This window comes from Mugil cephalus, chromosome 3 (genome assembly GCF_022458985.1).
Source record: "Mugil cephalus isolate CIBA_MC_2020 chromosome 3, CIBA_Mcephalus_1.1, whole genome shotgun sequence".
NCBI lineage: Eukaryota > Metazoa > Chordata > Actinopteri > Mugiliformes > Mugilidae > Mugil > Mugil cephalus.
In genome coordinates, this window is record NC_061772.1 from 31,338,833 (window position 1) to 31,355,088 (window position 16,256).

Here is a 16,256-nt window from a genome sequence, read left to right on the forward strand (position 1 = left end):
GATATTGATCCTGTAATGAGGTCAGCAGCATCTTATTGATCTGTGTTGACATCAATAGTTGTCTGAATGTTGTGCTGACGTTTGGATGATGTCTGTAGAAGGCTGACATGATGAAGATCCACAATAACACAAGGACAGAGTCACTCTACTCATTTTAGAGAACAGCTCATTGATCAGGACACATTTCAAGATATCATGAATCATTCTATCGTTTATTCTTTATTCAGACTGAGTTACTGCAGTTTGTCAGAGATCAGCTGTGATTCTCTGGGACCAGCTCTGAAGTCCAACCCCTCCCATCTGAAACATCTGGACCTGAGTTACAACAGTCTGAAGGATTCAGGAGTGAAGCAGCTGTGTGGTTTTCTGGAGAGTCCAGACTGTAGACTGGAGACTCTGGAGTGAGTTCACTGTCTGTTACTGTGTTAGATCTGATATGTTTAATCACCAACTGAATCTAATTCATGTTCCTCCATCAATCTGTAAATGTCCTTTAGTTCATCTTTTCTGTTTCCTTGTCTCCAAGTCTTTGTAGCAGAACGTGTAGAAAACGTCCACTGTTAATTGTTGAAGTCAATGAATGTTTGTGATTAGAGCTGAAGAGTCACATCTGGATCCAGAAGATCCTCTCAACTCACATTTGTTTCAACTGACAAAGTTTTCTTGATCAAGTCCAAAGATTTCTTTGCTTTGTGTTTATTTCAAAGTGACTTGACTGATAATGTCTGATCATTGATATTGATCCTGTAATGAGGTCAGCAGCATCTTATTGATCTGTGTTGACATCAATAGTTGTCTGAATGTTGTGCTGATGTTTGGATGATGTCTGTAGAAGGCTGACATGATGAAGATCCACAATAACACAAGGACAAAGTCACTCTGCTCATTTTAGAGTTTAAAGTGTCTATACAGTGTCTTGTATGCAGATGCGCAACAGATGTGCAATCACCCAAGCCTTTTTAACAGTTAGTGTTGTGTATTCTAATGGCTGTGGGAATAAATAACCTCCTAAAGCGCTCTGCAGAACTCCAGAACTTTCCTCCATGAATCTGTAAATGTCCTTTAGTCCATTTTATTCTTTATTCAGTTTGTGGAGCTGCAGTTTGTCAGAGATCAGCTGTGATTCTCTGGTCTCAGCTCTGAAGTCCAACCCCTCCCATCTGAAACATCTGGACCTGAGTGAAAACAACCTGAAGTATTCAGAAGTGAAGCAGCTTCTTGATCTTGTGGAGAGTCCAGACTATAAACTGGAGACTCTGAGGTGAGTAGAGGGTTCCAGTCAGTCCATGCTGCTTTCATCAGTATCGTCCTAAACACAGTTCGTATCAAAGATCAAAGACAGTCAGTCTTAGTGAAATGTGCAGAGGAAACAGACTTGATGCTAAAAGTCTCTGCAGGTCTGTGTGTGTTCACTCCAACACGTTAACATGAAGCTGAAAGGAAGCTGGCTGAGCTCCACAGCTGCTCCACTGCTGCTCTGAACAGGACTCAAGTCCCTGCTGCTCTTTCTACTGGATGTGATGATGAAGGGAAACACTCCTTCACCTCCTCTCTTCTTTCTCCTCCTCTCTACAGGTGGTATTGTGAGAGGATGAGCTGTGTCCTGATGACCCAGAGGTTGAAGCAGACTCTGACTGGACCATGTTACTGGGAGGTGGAGAGGAGAGCTTCATCCACATGGTCTCCATTTAAGACCATCAACAGAGCTGCACTTCAACTCTTCAGAGAGCTCCAACAGAACAACAACCTGCTACTCAACCTGGCAGCATCAACAGTCCTTTCTGTGATTGTGGAGATGTTTGTTCCAACTAGAGTTGCATGTATCCTGATTGCAGAATCTGGGGAGAGTCTCTGTGTGACTCTGTGAAAACCAGCTGAAGATAGAACATGTTTCAAGAACCATATAGGAGAGTTTCAAGCAATAAACTGTCGATTATGAAGCTGACAATCTTGTTACATCCACACAAAGATCAAAACAGATCAAGGTAATTCAGTTCAATCCAGTTTAATTTATATAGCATCAGTAACAAATTCAAAACCAGCCTGAAACCTCCAGAGCAGCCTGAGGGAAAAACTCCCTTTAACAGGAAGAAACCTGGAGCAGAACCAGCTCATATGGAGGAAGCATCTGCTGAAGACCAGCCGGGTAGAACCAGAGAAGATAGAGAGAGAAGAACAGGAGAAACTAGATAAACTAACTTCTGTCATAGATACAAACATCAAGCTGAAGGAAACATGTAGGATCTAGTAATATAACACATACCTGATGATCTGTGACAGTTTGTGAGTATAACAGGAATCATGTTGGTGAATAATTCATCTAGGTAGGAGTGGACACCTGGAGGAGGACATGAAGACTGGGACAGATGTAGTTTATGGAGCTCCACAGGTCTGATACACAGACTCCAGACCATGAAGACTGGGCTGGTTGATGAGGCCACGGCAGCAGATGTAGCTTAGAACTCCACAGGTCAGATATTCAGCCTCCAGACCAGAGACCCTCACAAGAAGATGGAGGAGAGAGGGAGACACAGTGGTTAGTAAATTATAAGAGATAGAAAATAAAATGATAAGATATTAGAGGACAAAGAGGAGAGGACATGTCCTCAGTGCATCGTCCCCCTGCAGCCTCGGCCTATAGCAGCATCACTAAGGGATGGTTAAGTCCAGCTCTAACTATAAGCTTTGTCTAAAAGGAAAGTCTTAAGCCAGATCAGCCCATCCTTCCCACCCTCCCTCCCACTCAACCCACCTCAACAGGTCTGAACAAACATTCCTACAGAGTGTGTACCTATCCAGATAAATAAGAATAAATCCAAACCTTCAGTTTATCATAAAACAAATAAACAAAACCAGAAAAAGCATTAAACAAGACTGTTGCAGAGAGGGATTAAATAACAGCCACTGTACTGCACTTTAGTTGAAAAACTGGGATAAGAAGAAACATATATACCAGAAAATTAAAATAAATAAAAATGAAGTTAAAAACAGCACCATTTGTTGAATAAACATATTTAACAAACACATGACATAGGAGTTTAACACTTGTTTAGACGTAACAGGATTACTGTATTGTGGATTCTGTGTCCAGATTTGTTAGAAAATCACCCCAGATCTTTAGAAACTCTCCAGGTTTTCCCTTCAAATTGTACATAATCTTTTCACTTCAAACTTCATTTGTCCATCTAGCAAGTGTAGGTGGTAGTACATCTTCCAATGCATAGCTATACATTTGTTGGCTGTGATAAGGGCAATCCTGATAAATTTGAGTTGGTTTCTATTGACTTTTATCACAGAAGTGTCACCCAGGAGGATTACTCTTGGCTCTGTGGGGATGTTTAGTCCTGTAATATCATTAAGCATTTTCATTATAGACATCCAATATGAATTAAGACAGGGCGAGTCCAAAACATATGTACCAACATCCCCATTCCTGATTTGCATCTTTGGCAAAACTGAGAGTACTGAGGCTTTATTTAATGTAATCTGTAAAGGGGTAAAGTATGTTCTATGAATAAGATTGTATTGTGTGAGTTTATGTCTAGAATTAAAAGAAAAACACTGACTACTAGTACACAGGGACTCCCAATCCCCTTCTTCAAAATTACACTTCAAGTCTTCTTCCCATTTACATTCACTCTCAGCTCTTCCCAACCTATAATCTGAGAGATTCCTAAAAAATGGGTACGGGGTAACCCATACTGAGATGAGACCTCTTCAAAAGTCTGAAGAGTTCTGTTTTAAAACAAATTCTCAAAAGCTGTAATACCTTTTTTTTTTTTTTTTTAAAGACGTATGCTTGTAATACCATCTCTGAGGGTTTTAGGTAAAGAGGGATTTGAGTGGAAAGGTGATTCGTCATAAATAGGCTGAGTACAGCCCGTTTTCTTCCGTATTTGCTGCCAAATATAAAGTATGGACAGTAATTGGGTTTGTTGTAGTAAACAAAAGAGATCTTAGCGAGCTGATATATGGAACTGATTTCAATTTCAACCCTTGTGACATGACAACACTTTTGTGTATATTGATCTTATACCCAGATATTTTACCATATTCCGTCAGTGTGTCCATAAGAGCTGGGATAAATTCATCTGGGCTTCAGAGGAATACCACTATATTGTCCACACATAGGGACAGAGTATGAATGCAGTCACCAATTTGTATACCATGAATGTCTGGATAAGACCGTATAGCTGTAGCCAGCGGTTCAATCGTAACAGCAAATAATAGAGGCGAAAGGCAACAGCCATGTCTAGTGCCGCGTGATAAAACAAATCTGGCTGAGATGTCTTTGTTAGTTTAAACTTGTGCTGTAGGGTGTTTGTAAAGCAGTTTGACCAAGCTAGTGAACTTAGGACCTATGTTCATTTTTCCCATTGTCTCAAACAAGTACTGCCCCTCTACACGGTCAAACGCCTTTTCTGCATCAAGTGACATTGCAACACATGGGTTTTGATCAGACTTGGAGCTGTAAATGATGTTATAAAATAATTGTACAATGTCAATTAAAGGTCTATTCTGAATAAATCCTGTTTGGTCCATATTGATAATGTCAGGTAGTACTTTTTCAAGTCGTAGAGCAAGGACTTTAGAAAAAATGTTATATTCACTGGGCAAAATTGAAATAGGCCTGTACAAGCTGCAGAGTTTAGGGTCCTTCCCTGGTTTCGGTTAGGCAATAATCAACGCCTGCTCCAGTGACTCTAGGAATCTACCTGTTGCTATGGCATAAACATTGAGAGGATAGGTTTTATCAGTTTGGGAATAAATGCTTTAAAAAATTCCACGGGAAAACCGTCATGACCTGGTGATTTTCCTGAGGTAAGTGAGGTCAAGGTTTTTATCACGTCCTCTTTCGTAATATTGCCCTCTAGTATCTCTTTCTCATCATCAGACAGCATAGGAAGAGCAAGCTTATCCAAAAGGTGCTGTATATTCAAGTGTTACATCCCTGTGATGTATACAAGTGTAGCCCTGTACAACAATCATATAAGTTACAGAGAATAATAAATAATTAACAGTATGATAACATGCTGTGTTAAAACAAAGTTCATAAATAAATAGAGTTCATAATAGTTAAAATTGGTTAAGATGTGTGTTTGTTAAAAGCATAAATAAAATATGTACAGTTCAATAAATTGAACTATTTACAGTTAAAAGATAAATTCATACAAAGGTCTTTAAGTTCATTAAGTCTGTGAAATATCTGTGATCCGAGAGCAAAGAGAAAGGAAGAAGACGTGTTTATATGTGTAACGTAATCTGTTACCTGTCAATCATTTCATTCCTGTTTGACCTGTGGTTAGTTAAAACTCAGGAGCCAATCAGAGTAAAGTCTCCGTTTAAGGGGCGGGTCTGGTGGCCCACGTTAGTGCGGGGAGGAGTAAGCAGCTACAGAAGACAAACAGAAACTATCGAACCAGAGAACTAAGAGAAGAGGCATCTGGTGGGGGAAACTTTTAAGTTTTATCGTGGAGGTCGACAATCGTGGTCCTGATATGAACTTCTGTGTGACCTGAAAGAGGTGAATCTAATGTGTATGCCTACTTTTTGTGCTATAGCTAACTGTTATAATGAAGAGACTGAAAGTGTAACACGCATATCGTAGTTTTAGCATTGTGATTTTTCTGAAGCAAAGCTAATGCTAACTCGACATGAGACAGCTGTAATGCAGTTTGTGTCTTCCTGCTTAAAAGTTAATATTGTGGTCAGTGATCATGTAATTCTGCTCCTTGAATCGTCTCTTGACATAGAATCTGCAAAATCTGTCTCCTGAAAGATGACAAATTCATCTCTTATCTGAAAAGTGAATTTAAGATTTTTGTCTTTCAATTCACAATCTACTAGCAACCCATCCTTACTGTGGGAATCTGCCAAAGCATACATCAGGGGTTTATTTGTAGCCTCTTCAGCCTCGAAAAAGAAAAAAACTATTTGAACATCAACTAAAGCTGCTCTGGACACTTTACTAACCCAGCAGTCCAAGAGTGCTTTCCTGTTCTCACAGCAGAGGCTATATGAGTATGGGGATAAGCCCAGTAAGTATCTATCTCATTTGACCAAAATCAAAAGAGACTCTCAAGTGATTCCTTCAGTCTAAGACAGGAATGGCACCCGCCACTTTGATATCAAAAACATTAATAATGCCTTCAGGCAATTTTACGCTAGGTTGTATGAATTGGATCATCCACAGGGAGTTTCAGACAGGATGGAATCCTTTTTAGGGAAATGAACCCTTCCGACCATCTCTGATTCCCAAAAACATGAATTGGATGCTCCCATCTCCAGGGAGGAGGCCTTGTTGGCACTTAAAGGACTGCAATCAGGGGAGGCACCTGGGCCTGATGGCCTGAGCAGTGAATTTTATCGAGAATTTTAAGATGTGGGTATAGACTCCTTCTTGGATATGTTGGAACAGAGAAGAGAAGCCGACGTCACCTTAATTTAAAAAAAAAGGAAAGTCTCCTGAGGACTGTTCAGGATACAGGCATATTGTTCTTCTGAATCAGGACATTAAAATATAATCTAAAATATTGGCAGTATGTCTAGAGAAAGTTCTACCTTTTCTTATCAGAGAAGATCAGACAGGTTTTTATCAAAGATAGAAGTTCTAGTTACAATGTTAGGAGGCTCCTGCACATTATCAATATTTGTCAGACACAGGAAATTGATAGCATGGAGGCAGAAAAAGCATTCGACCATGTCGAATGGTCATACCTGTTTTATGTTTTACATAAATTTAATTTGGGAGACAATTTCATTTGATGGGTCAAATTATTATATAAGAACCCCATGGCCGCAGTCATCACCAACGACTATAGATCTGACAACTTCCCACTTCATTGCTCAACACGTCAGGGCTGCCCTCTTAGTCCTGCTCTTTTTGCTCTTGTGATAGAACCTCTCGCTGAGGCCATAAGGCTGAAATAATTGGTATAAATGTGGGTGGAATCCAACATAAAATTTCTCTTCACGCAGATGACATTTTGCTTTATGTGTCGGAGCCTGAAGCTTCGGTTGATGTAATCACTTTGGATGTCTGCCTTAGAGATAGAACTGACACACCTCCCTCACTACCCCACTCACACCCCACTACTTTTGTCAGGCAAGGTATTGAAGCTGCTTAATGACTGGCTGAGTGACTTCATTTGGAACAAGAGGAAGCCCAGGCTAAAAGTAGCAAAACTACAACTTCCCAGTTTGAAGGGTGGTCTAGATCTTCCCAACGTCAGATGCTAATCAGCTGGGATCTCATTTAAGATTTATAGCAGAATGGGTCAAGGAGGAATCTTCTTCTGATTTTCTGAATTTGGAAAAGTCACAGACCTCAGGCTCTCTGTCAGGCCTTTTGGCCTTCAAGGACTTAAAGTCAACCAGAAGCCATTGTAGAAACAACCCCATGATCTGTAATACTTTAAAAGCATGGTTTATTACACAGAAACTTGAAGGGAGATCTAGACTAACATCTTCATTGATTCCAATTCAGGGCAATCCTAACTTCTTGCCAGGTATGGTGGATGGTGGGTTTAGTACTTGGACATCTCATGGGATAAAAAGGATGCGTGAACTATTTCAGGGTGCATCCATGCTATCATTTGCACAACTCCAACTATTTTTGCACGATAAAATATAATCTTCAGGGTAACTGCTCTCAATATTGATGCCACTACATCTGCAGTTGAACAATTACTCCTCTTTGGCCCAGCTAAGAAATACATTACTTGCTTTTACAATGTCTTAAGCCAGATTGATGTGACAAATGTGCAGGATGTTATGATGACTTGGCATGGTGAACTTGGTATACACAATGATGGGGATAAATGGACTAAGATTTGGACTCAAACAAAGAAAATATCTGTGTGTAACCGTGCCAGATTGCTGCACTTTAAAATTGTGCACCGTTTACAGATTTCTCCTAACAAAAGACATAAAATGAACTCTCAACTCTCACCCACATGTCTAAAATGTAAAATTGCAGTGGGCACCTATACTCACTATATTCAGGCATACTGGATGGATGATGTATTACAAGATCTGGAAAACATATTACCCCAGAGAGGATACTATTGTGGATGGTGACTCTACCAGACTCTATAATATCCTCACATATGCAGCAAAGGAAGAACATCTTTATCTTGGATAAGTGACAAGCTACCCACTAAATAAAGCTGAGTACCTGACCTGTCTGCTCCACTCTTCAGAGTTACAATTTATGAATATTTGGACTCCATATATTAACTTTTCCAACTCTGCAGTGAGCTTTAGTGTTGTCCTTGGTTAGGCCCTGGCTCTTTATCTGTGTCTTGTTTTCATTGCACTGGTTGGGTTCATGCGAGATGTGAATGTGTTGTACTGGGTGTTGTTTTATTGTTGTTGTTATGTAAATGTATATAAAAAGCTCAATAAACATATTTGAGAAAAAAATCAGAGAGGAGCCTGATAGCTGAAGGCTCTACCTCCATTCTACTTTAGAACCTCTTGGAACCACAATTAGACCTGAACCTAACCGAGTGACCAGGACATTTGTTAATGTGAGGTCTGAATGTGCCCAGAGTTTACTGCCCAATTCTGACTGTTGTACTTTTTTTCGGTCTTTGTTTTAGACTCACTGTGATCTCAACATGGGTGATGTCAAAACTCTCGTCCAAGAAATATTTTCTTGGCTGAAGCTGCAGGAAGAAAGTGCAGAGAAGTTGAAGAACCTGGCCAATGAGATGGAAGAACGTCAGAAAGCCATTAATGTCACTAAAGTTGTGGGGAGCTCTGTCTCTGTAGGTGGTGCAGCTGCCCTGACAGTAGCAGGGATATCAGTCCTCACAGGAGGAGCAGCAATACCTTTTATAGGCGCAGCAGCAACAGTAGCATCAGTGGCTGGTGTGGCTACCAACATCACCTCTGATCTCGTTGGTGCCGCTAAATCAAGTGACACCATGAAAGAGGCAGATAAGATTTCAGAGAAGATGGAAGATCTTAAGAAGAAGATTCAAGAACTTGTGAAGTCACTGAGAGAGGAGTGGCTGAAGAAAGAAAAACAGGAACCAGGAACCTCTCCAGAAGATTATGTTATCAGAGAAATTGTGAAAGAAATAGCAAGACTCAACAAATTTAAAATGGATGATGATTTAGACAACGAGATGTTTGGGAAGAATGCTGGTGACAGTCTTATGAAGGGGTCTATACTGGATTTCCCACAGCTTTCAAACTTCATTACAGCTATTACAGCTGAAATAGCAGATGAAGAATTGAAAGCTGCAACCACAGCTGCAATGAGAGCTGGAGCAGTAGTCACAATGAACGTCATAGGGAGAGGTGCAGAATATGCAATAAAATCTGCAGGCAAAGAAGCAGCGGAACATGCAGTAAAAGTTACTGCTGCAAGAGCTGCAGTAAAAGCTGCAGCCATACCAGCAACTGAACAAGCAGCAAGAGCTGCAGCCAAACAGGCAGCTGAAGAAGCAGCAAAAGCTGCTGTAGCAAAAGCTGCAGCTGAACAAACAGCAAGAGCTGCTGCAGCACAAGCAGTAAGCATGCAGTTGGCTGAAGAAGCAGCCGAACAGGCAGCAAAAGCTGCTGTAGCAAAGGCTGCAGCAGCAAAAGCTGCAGCTGCTGCTGCAGCAAAAGCAGGTGCAGCCAGAGCTACAGCCAAACAAGCAGCGAACCAGGCAGCACAAGCTGCTGCAGCCAAAGCTGCAGCTAAAGCGACAGCTAAAGCAGCTGGACATGTAAGTATCAATTACATCAAGAGGTGATACCAGTAAGTTATGTTATTTAAATGTTTGATCGCAGGTTAACAACCACATTCATCAGTGGTACCCAGCATGGTCCTGGGAGGATAAGAGAGGTTAGCATAGGTTAGCATATGTCAGTGGGATAAGATGTTCAGTATGTCAAACATCAAGTGTAAAGTCACCACACCATTAAAAATGTCCTCGTCCAGGTGGATAATGTGTCCTTCTTTGCTCTATTCAGGCTCTTGGTGGAGTGATTGGACTCGCGTTTACGGTTCCTGAGCTGATTATCAACTGTAAAGATCTGGACAAATGTGACACGAATGCCAGTAGGATCCTGAGAGAGAACGCCAAAGCTATCCTGACTATTGTTAAACAGATCAGGGAAGAACTGGATGAAATGCAGTGAGTATGAATACAACAGTATTCACAATGAAAAGAGGCAGGAAAATATATATATATATATATATATATATATATATATATATATATATATATATATATATATATTTACTTTTTTAGGTTTTCTCTCCTTATTCTGAGATAAAGTAGCTGTGCTGAACTGAAACGCCTCACTTTAAAATGATTTAATAGAGCAGATTATATCAGTAATATTGCTTGTTTTTTGTTCTTCACAGGAAAATGTTTCGGCGTTTAGCTGCGAAAAAGAAAGAGAAGTGAAAACTCCTTCAAACTCGTAGACATGAATGAAAGGTACCTGGGGTGTGTTATCAAAATATTTAAATCAAATGTTGATGTGGAAGGTAAAGAAAATCTATCCATCTATCATTTAACGCAGGGCTGGGCAATTCATTTCTACAGGGGCCACATGCGAAACCTGAACTGTGTTGGAGGCCAAACCAAACGATAACTTGAACGTAATTCTGCTCAATATTAATTTTCTCCCATTGTAAAAAGCAGTAAATTATATATGTTGATAAGCTGCTACTGGTAATCAGACACATAAGAATATTCTGTAGATATTTATTTAAATTTATGAGTTTTGTTGTAGGTTGAAGAGGAAAATGAAACAATCGATCTGTAGTTTTGGATAAAACGCATTCGAATGTTGGAAACTTTGTCCTCTTTGGAAAACGTCAGTGAACCAAGAAGTGACCATGTAGTTACATGAATTATTTTCTGTATCTCAATAAAGGTCAATAAATGTTTAACCCTTTAAGACCTGAATGTCCGTCTGCCCACAAAGAGAAGCTTGCTGTATTTGAATTACCGTAACTCACAGATGGACAATATTCAAGTTGCGCTTTCTAGAAAAAACACTGCCATTACGGTAATGATGCTGCTGTGGCTGCAGGTTGGAGAGCAACGATCACGGAGCCTCAGTAAGAGAGACTTGTTTGGAGGAATTTGTTGGTAAAAACAAAGTTAGTTATACCCTTGAGATGTCACGAAGGTCTTCCAGGCAAAAGCACAACTAACCAGTGTTCAGTCACAATGAATATTATCAATAGAACCAAACCACTGTGACTTACGGTAATTTATAATCAGCCGCTTTGACGGATGCCAGCGATCCGTTCAGGCTTTTGAGGGTTAATAGATGCAAGAAGCTGTTTCAATCTTACTTTTTGAAGAATTAACGAACTAACAGCATCATGACGTAAATAACACATCATGGCTCAAAATAAAAGCAACACAGTCGTATTACATGCACAGAATAAATACTTGTTCATCTGTACTTATGACTGACATACCATGGGCCATAAAATGCCCAGGTCTGATGTAAGGGAATGTATTGTCTGTGTTAATGTGTTTAACCTGTAACAATCCAGTGTAATGCAAGTGGCATGTGATTTGACCACTATCCTAATAGAAAATGCGCTACTTCAACACCCAGTTTATTACATCAAAATATAGCAACACAACTGATCTATGCTGGAGGGAGTGTGGATTTGTGGGTGACACCACCCATATATTCTAGGATTGGCCAAAAATAAAAGAGTTCTGGGAAAATATTCAGAAGGAAATTAAACAGATTATAGGTATTACTTTTCCTATGGCTTATAAAAAAAAACTTATATAAAAAAAAACTTATAAAAAAAAAACTCTCCATAAGATTAGAACAGCATATTATTCTTCATTAATAGAAGAAAACAAGAACAACCCCAGATTTCTTTTCAGCTGTAGCCAGGCTGACAAAGAGTCACAGCTCTGTTGAGCATCTATTCCTTCAGCCCTCAGCAGTAATGACTTCATGAGCTTCTTTACTGATAAAATTGTTGCATTAGAGATAAAATTCATAGCACCCTTCCATCTGTCAAAGATGTAAGTACAGTGGCATTAGAAACCTCTGTAGGACCGAGTCAGTATTTGGATTCTTTCTCCCTAATTGATCTTCCTGAGCTCACTTCAGTTATTACAGCATCTAAACCATCAACTTGTCTTCTAGACCCCATCACAACTAAGTTGCTCAAGGAGGTTTTTCCATTAATTAATACCTCCATATAAAATCAGATAAACTTGTCTTTATTAACAGGATATGTGCCCCAGTCTTTTAAAACTGCTGTAATTAAACCATTACTTAAAAAACCCACAGCTCTAGTTAAAGTAACCAATGATCTCCTCATGGCTTCAGACGATGGACTTGTCTCTATACTTGTCCTGCTAGATCTCAGTGCTGCATTTGACACTATTGATCACAATATATTACTACAGAGACTTGAAAGTGTGATCAAGATTACAGGAACTGCACTAGACTGGTTTAAATCGTATCTGTCAGACAGATTCCAGTTTGTCCATGTAAACAACAACTCTTCTATATATACCAAAGTAAGCTATGGAGTTCCTCAGGGTTCTGTGCTAGGACCAATATTATTCACATTATACATGCTTCCCTTAGGCAATATTATTAGAAAGCACGGCATAAACTTCCATTGCTATGCAGATGATACCCAGCTATATTTATCCATGAAACCAGATGAAACTAATCAGCTGGTTAAACTCCAAGCACCTTAAAGACATAAAGGCTTGGATGACCTGTAATTTTCTACTTTTAAACTCAGACAAAACAGAAGTTATCGTATTTGGCTCTAAACATGTCAGAGATTCATTATCTAATCACCTGCTTTTGTTGGATGGCGTTACCTTGGCCTCCAGTGCTACTGTGAAAAACCTTGGTGTTATATTTGACCAGGATATGTCCTTTAATTCTCACATAAAGCAGGTGACCAGGACTGCTTTCTTTCACCTTCGTAATATCATCAACATTAGGAACATCCTTTCTCAGAGTGATGCGGAAAAACTAGTTGATGCATTTGTGTCTTCCAGGCTGGATTATTGTAACTCGTTACTGTCTGGCTCCAAATACTCTTTAAAAAGCCTCCAACTGATTCAAAACGCTGCAGCAAGAGCACTGACAGGAATTAGCAAGAGAGATCATATTACTCCAGTATTAGCTTCTCTTCATTGGCACCCTTTAAAATCTAGAATTGAATTTAAAATCCTCCTCCTTATCTTATCATTTTATTTTCTATCTCTTATAATTTACTAACCACTGTGTCTCCCTCTCTTATCTTGTTTCTCCTGTTCTTCTTCTCTCTCTATCTTCTCTGGTTCTACCCGGCTGGTCTTCAGCAGATGGTTCCTCTATATGAGCTGGTTCTGCTCCTGGTTTCTTCCTGTTAAAGGGAGTTTTTCCCTCAGGCTGCTCTGGAGGTTTCAGGCTGGTTTTTGTGAAGCGCCATGAGACGATTTGTGTTGTTATTGGCGCTATATAAATAAAACTGAATAGAATTGAATATTTATATGGAATAATGTGGAAATCTAATATTGTTGAAAATGCTTTAAATGTATTAACTTTTAAAACTTATATTTCTTCCAGACCAGGTAATGTCATTTGATTTAAAAGAGAATAATTACATGCATTATTTCTTTGCACTTCATTTGTGAAGAACGGGTTTGTGTGTTTGGATGGTTCATCACTGTTCAGAGTTCTCCTTTGGTTCTCCTAACTTGTTTGTTTTGGATGGTTCCTCCTCAGTCTGAAAGGTAAAGGACAGAACACTTCTTTTATTTTGTGTTAGGGAAGTTGTTACATAGTTTTTTTTAATGTTAACCTATTTCTCTAATCCTTTTTAGACAAGGTTACATTTCCCCTCTTTAAGGAGAGTCTCTGATCCTGTGAGTTAAATATTAGATGTTTACTATGGCTGAGGACGGAGTAGAAGACGAGACCTGCTGCTGGTTACGGGGCTGTTCCAGTTCTGTCTGGTGAAGTGAAGCCACTTTGGTCCATTTCAGTCTCTCCTCCATGTTCCTTGTCGTCACGCGATGAAGATTCGGCACAAAAAGACTAATGATGTCGATGAATGGAAGCAGTTGTTGATGCCCATCCCTAGTCCTGGTTTTATTTCATTTGTTTTGATGAAAAACCATTCATTAATGAAGGGGTGGATGTAAGGCAGTTGCTATTTACGTCAATAGATGGTGCTGTTGTATGTTTTTTCTTTCAGATGTTCACCCACAGGCACGCCATTTTTAATTGTTTGAGAGAGAGAATAAACAGCAAATTAGCTGAGCCTGAGTCTGCATTTCACCCCCACAACAACACAACACAGAGTCCTCGGGCGCAGAGAGGCGCCAGAGCCAGTGCAAGATAAAAATCACACAATAACACAACTATTCTTTGCAATTCCAGACAGAAATAAAGAGCAGGATAGGCAATAAAAGCTTTAAAAACTGCCACGAGTCATTAACCATTACAAATCAAATGATGATTCCGGGTTTTTACTCTGAGTTTTCCACTGATTTAACTACTGATGTGTTTTATGTTTTCACTCTGACGATTAAATCCAGTGAGATGCAGCATCATTTAAGAACAGCTGTGGTCATGTTGGCTGCTGTGTGTGTGTGTGTGGAAGTGATAATGTTAATTAAACTCACTCCTGGTCTTCATCCTCCTCCTCCTCCTCCTCCTCATCTCCAGAGGAGTCAGTTTTCATCTTCACTGACAGAAGATGAACCAGTGACCTCCTGACTACAGTGTCTCCATCCACTGAGTCACAGACTCAACCAGGGCTCAGCTCCCTCCTCATGATTTCCCCCAAAACTACTTGATTTTACTGCTTTTACTTTCTTCTTCACAACAAACGCTTTCTTGTTTTAATTGTGTTACGTTCTTTGTGGTCCGCTCTTAGTTTGCATGAATGATTCATCACTAGACTGTGTGCACCCTTCATTGTTTCTTACTTACTGACCATCAAACTCATTTAAATATTAGCCAAAGATAATACAAGTAAACACAACATGCAGTTTTTAGATGAAGGTTTTGATTGTTGAGGAGGCTTTAAATCCAGACCTCCATGGTTCTTTCCTGTTAAAACTCATCTGTGGTTTATCACCTGAGACCTGAGACCTGAGGACATCCTGAGACCTGAGGACATCCAGAGACCTGAGGACATCCTGAGACCTGGAGCCTCGCTGGGCTCAGTTAAGGTCAGAGTTCAGAAAGAGACCAGACCAAATACTGTAAAGCCGGACTCCATTCCACCTGGAGTCAAAGTAACAGAGCATTTCAGAAAAAGATCAGGAACAGGTCGACCAGACCTGATCTCCAGACACGGCTCCCAGTGCAGAGGTCGAATGATACAGAGTAAGACAGAAAACAGCAACAGGTACAATATGAAAATCATAAATGTCAGATTTAGGAGTCAACATTTGGATCAGCCGAGTCAGCCAGAGAATCAGATCGGACCCAAATCCATCGTTTAAATGTGAGGAAACACTAGAGAAGTTTGTCCTGATTGATGCTGTGACGCTTCGGAAAGTTATTTCCTAATTAAAACCAGCAACCGGCTCTTTAGATCCATCCGTGCATCCTTTTTTAAAATCAATTTGCAGTTTTTAAAATGAGGATGTTCTGAATTATCTGAATAGAATTTAGGCCCCGCGCCCCACACCACTGGTTTATGGTCACAAAATGATTTAGAAATAAAAAGGTTCAGTTTTTGGACTGAGTTTGGAGCCCACACCAGGAGTGACTTGCACCTATCACCTGTTTTGCAGCCACAGCTGTGTCATTAGAGGCAACTCAGCAATTACAACGGAGGCACAAGGTAAGAGACACAGATTCCATCCCATGGACCAAACCAATGCCTCATGTGTAAACTCCCCAAACGTCCATATACAACCATCATATGAGTAACTGACTCATCATCAGGCTCAGCCAGTCAGAACCATGTGCACATCATTGGCCTGCAGAGACATGGTCCTAGAAAAAGTCTCTTTCCTTGACAAACAAACCAGCGAGAAGAATTGAGAAGAGAAGAATTGAAATACAATATATTTTCACACCTGCAGATTGGAGAGCGTCTTGTTTGAGAGCTCCAGCAGAGAGGACAGTCTGGCTCCTGTCTGCATTTACATGAGGCCCCGCCCCCCCAACATTTCAAGTCTACAGATTTTATTTTATCTTATTCAATTTTATTTTGATATTATTTCATCTTTCTCAGTCATACACCTACACAGCACATTTCACTGCACATTGTACTATGTAGAACTGTGACAAATAAA

The 16,256-nt window shown here is 39.9% G+C and overlaps 1 protein-coding gene across 2 annotated transcripts; it reads left to right on the forward strand.

The window, feature by feature from the left end:
- The first annotated feature begins 5,355 nt into the window (after positions 1-5,355).
- LOC125005564 (transcriptional regulatory protein AlgP-like) lies at positions 5,356-10,652 on the forward strand. 2 transcript variants are annotated; one of them, XM_047581009.1, is made up of 5 exons: positions 5,356-5,524; positions 8,604-9,722; positions 9,970-10,133; positions 10,367-10,442; positions 10,528-10,582. In XM_047581009.1, the coding sequence occupies exons 2-4, from the start codon at positions 8,622-8,624 to the stop codon at positions 10,407-10,409; spliced, it is 1,308 nt and encodes a 435-aa protein (XP_047436965.1). In that variant the 5' UTR covers positions 5,356-5,524; positions 8,604-8,621; the 3' UTR covers positions 10,410-10,442; positions 10,528-10,582. The 2 variants fall into 2 exon arrangements, with proteins under 2 accessions (XP_047436965.1, XP_047436964.1); XM_047581008.1 differs by having other exon boundaries at positions 10,367-10,652.
- The last annotated feature ends 5,604 nt before the right edge of the window (positions 10,653-16,256 follow it).

What these genes read in the sequence shown, in the direction of transcription:
- LOC125005564 (XM_047581008.1), top strand. Translation starts at nt 8,622, where the DNA reads ATGGGTGATGTCAAAACTCTCGTCCAAGAAATATTTTCTTGGCTGAAG. An exon ending in CAGCTAAAGCAGCTGGACAT is followed by an intron (nt 9,723 to 9,969) that starts GTAAGTATCAAT and finishes TGCTCTATTCAG; the next exon opens with GCTCTTGGTGGAGTGATTGG. An exon ending in GAAGAACTGGATGAAATGCA is followed by an intron (nt 10,134 to 10,366) that starts GTGAGTATGAAT and finishes TGTTCTTCACAG; the next exon opens with GAAAATGTTTCGGCGTTTAG.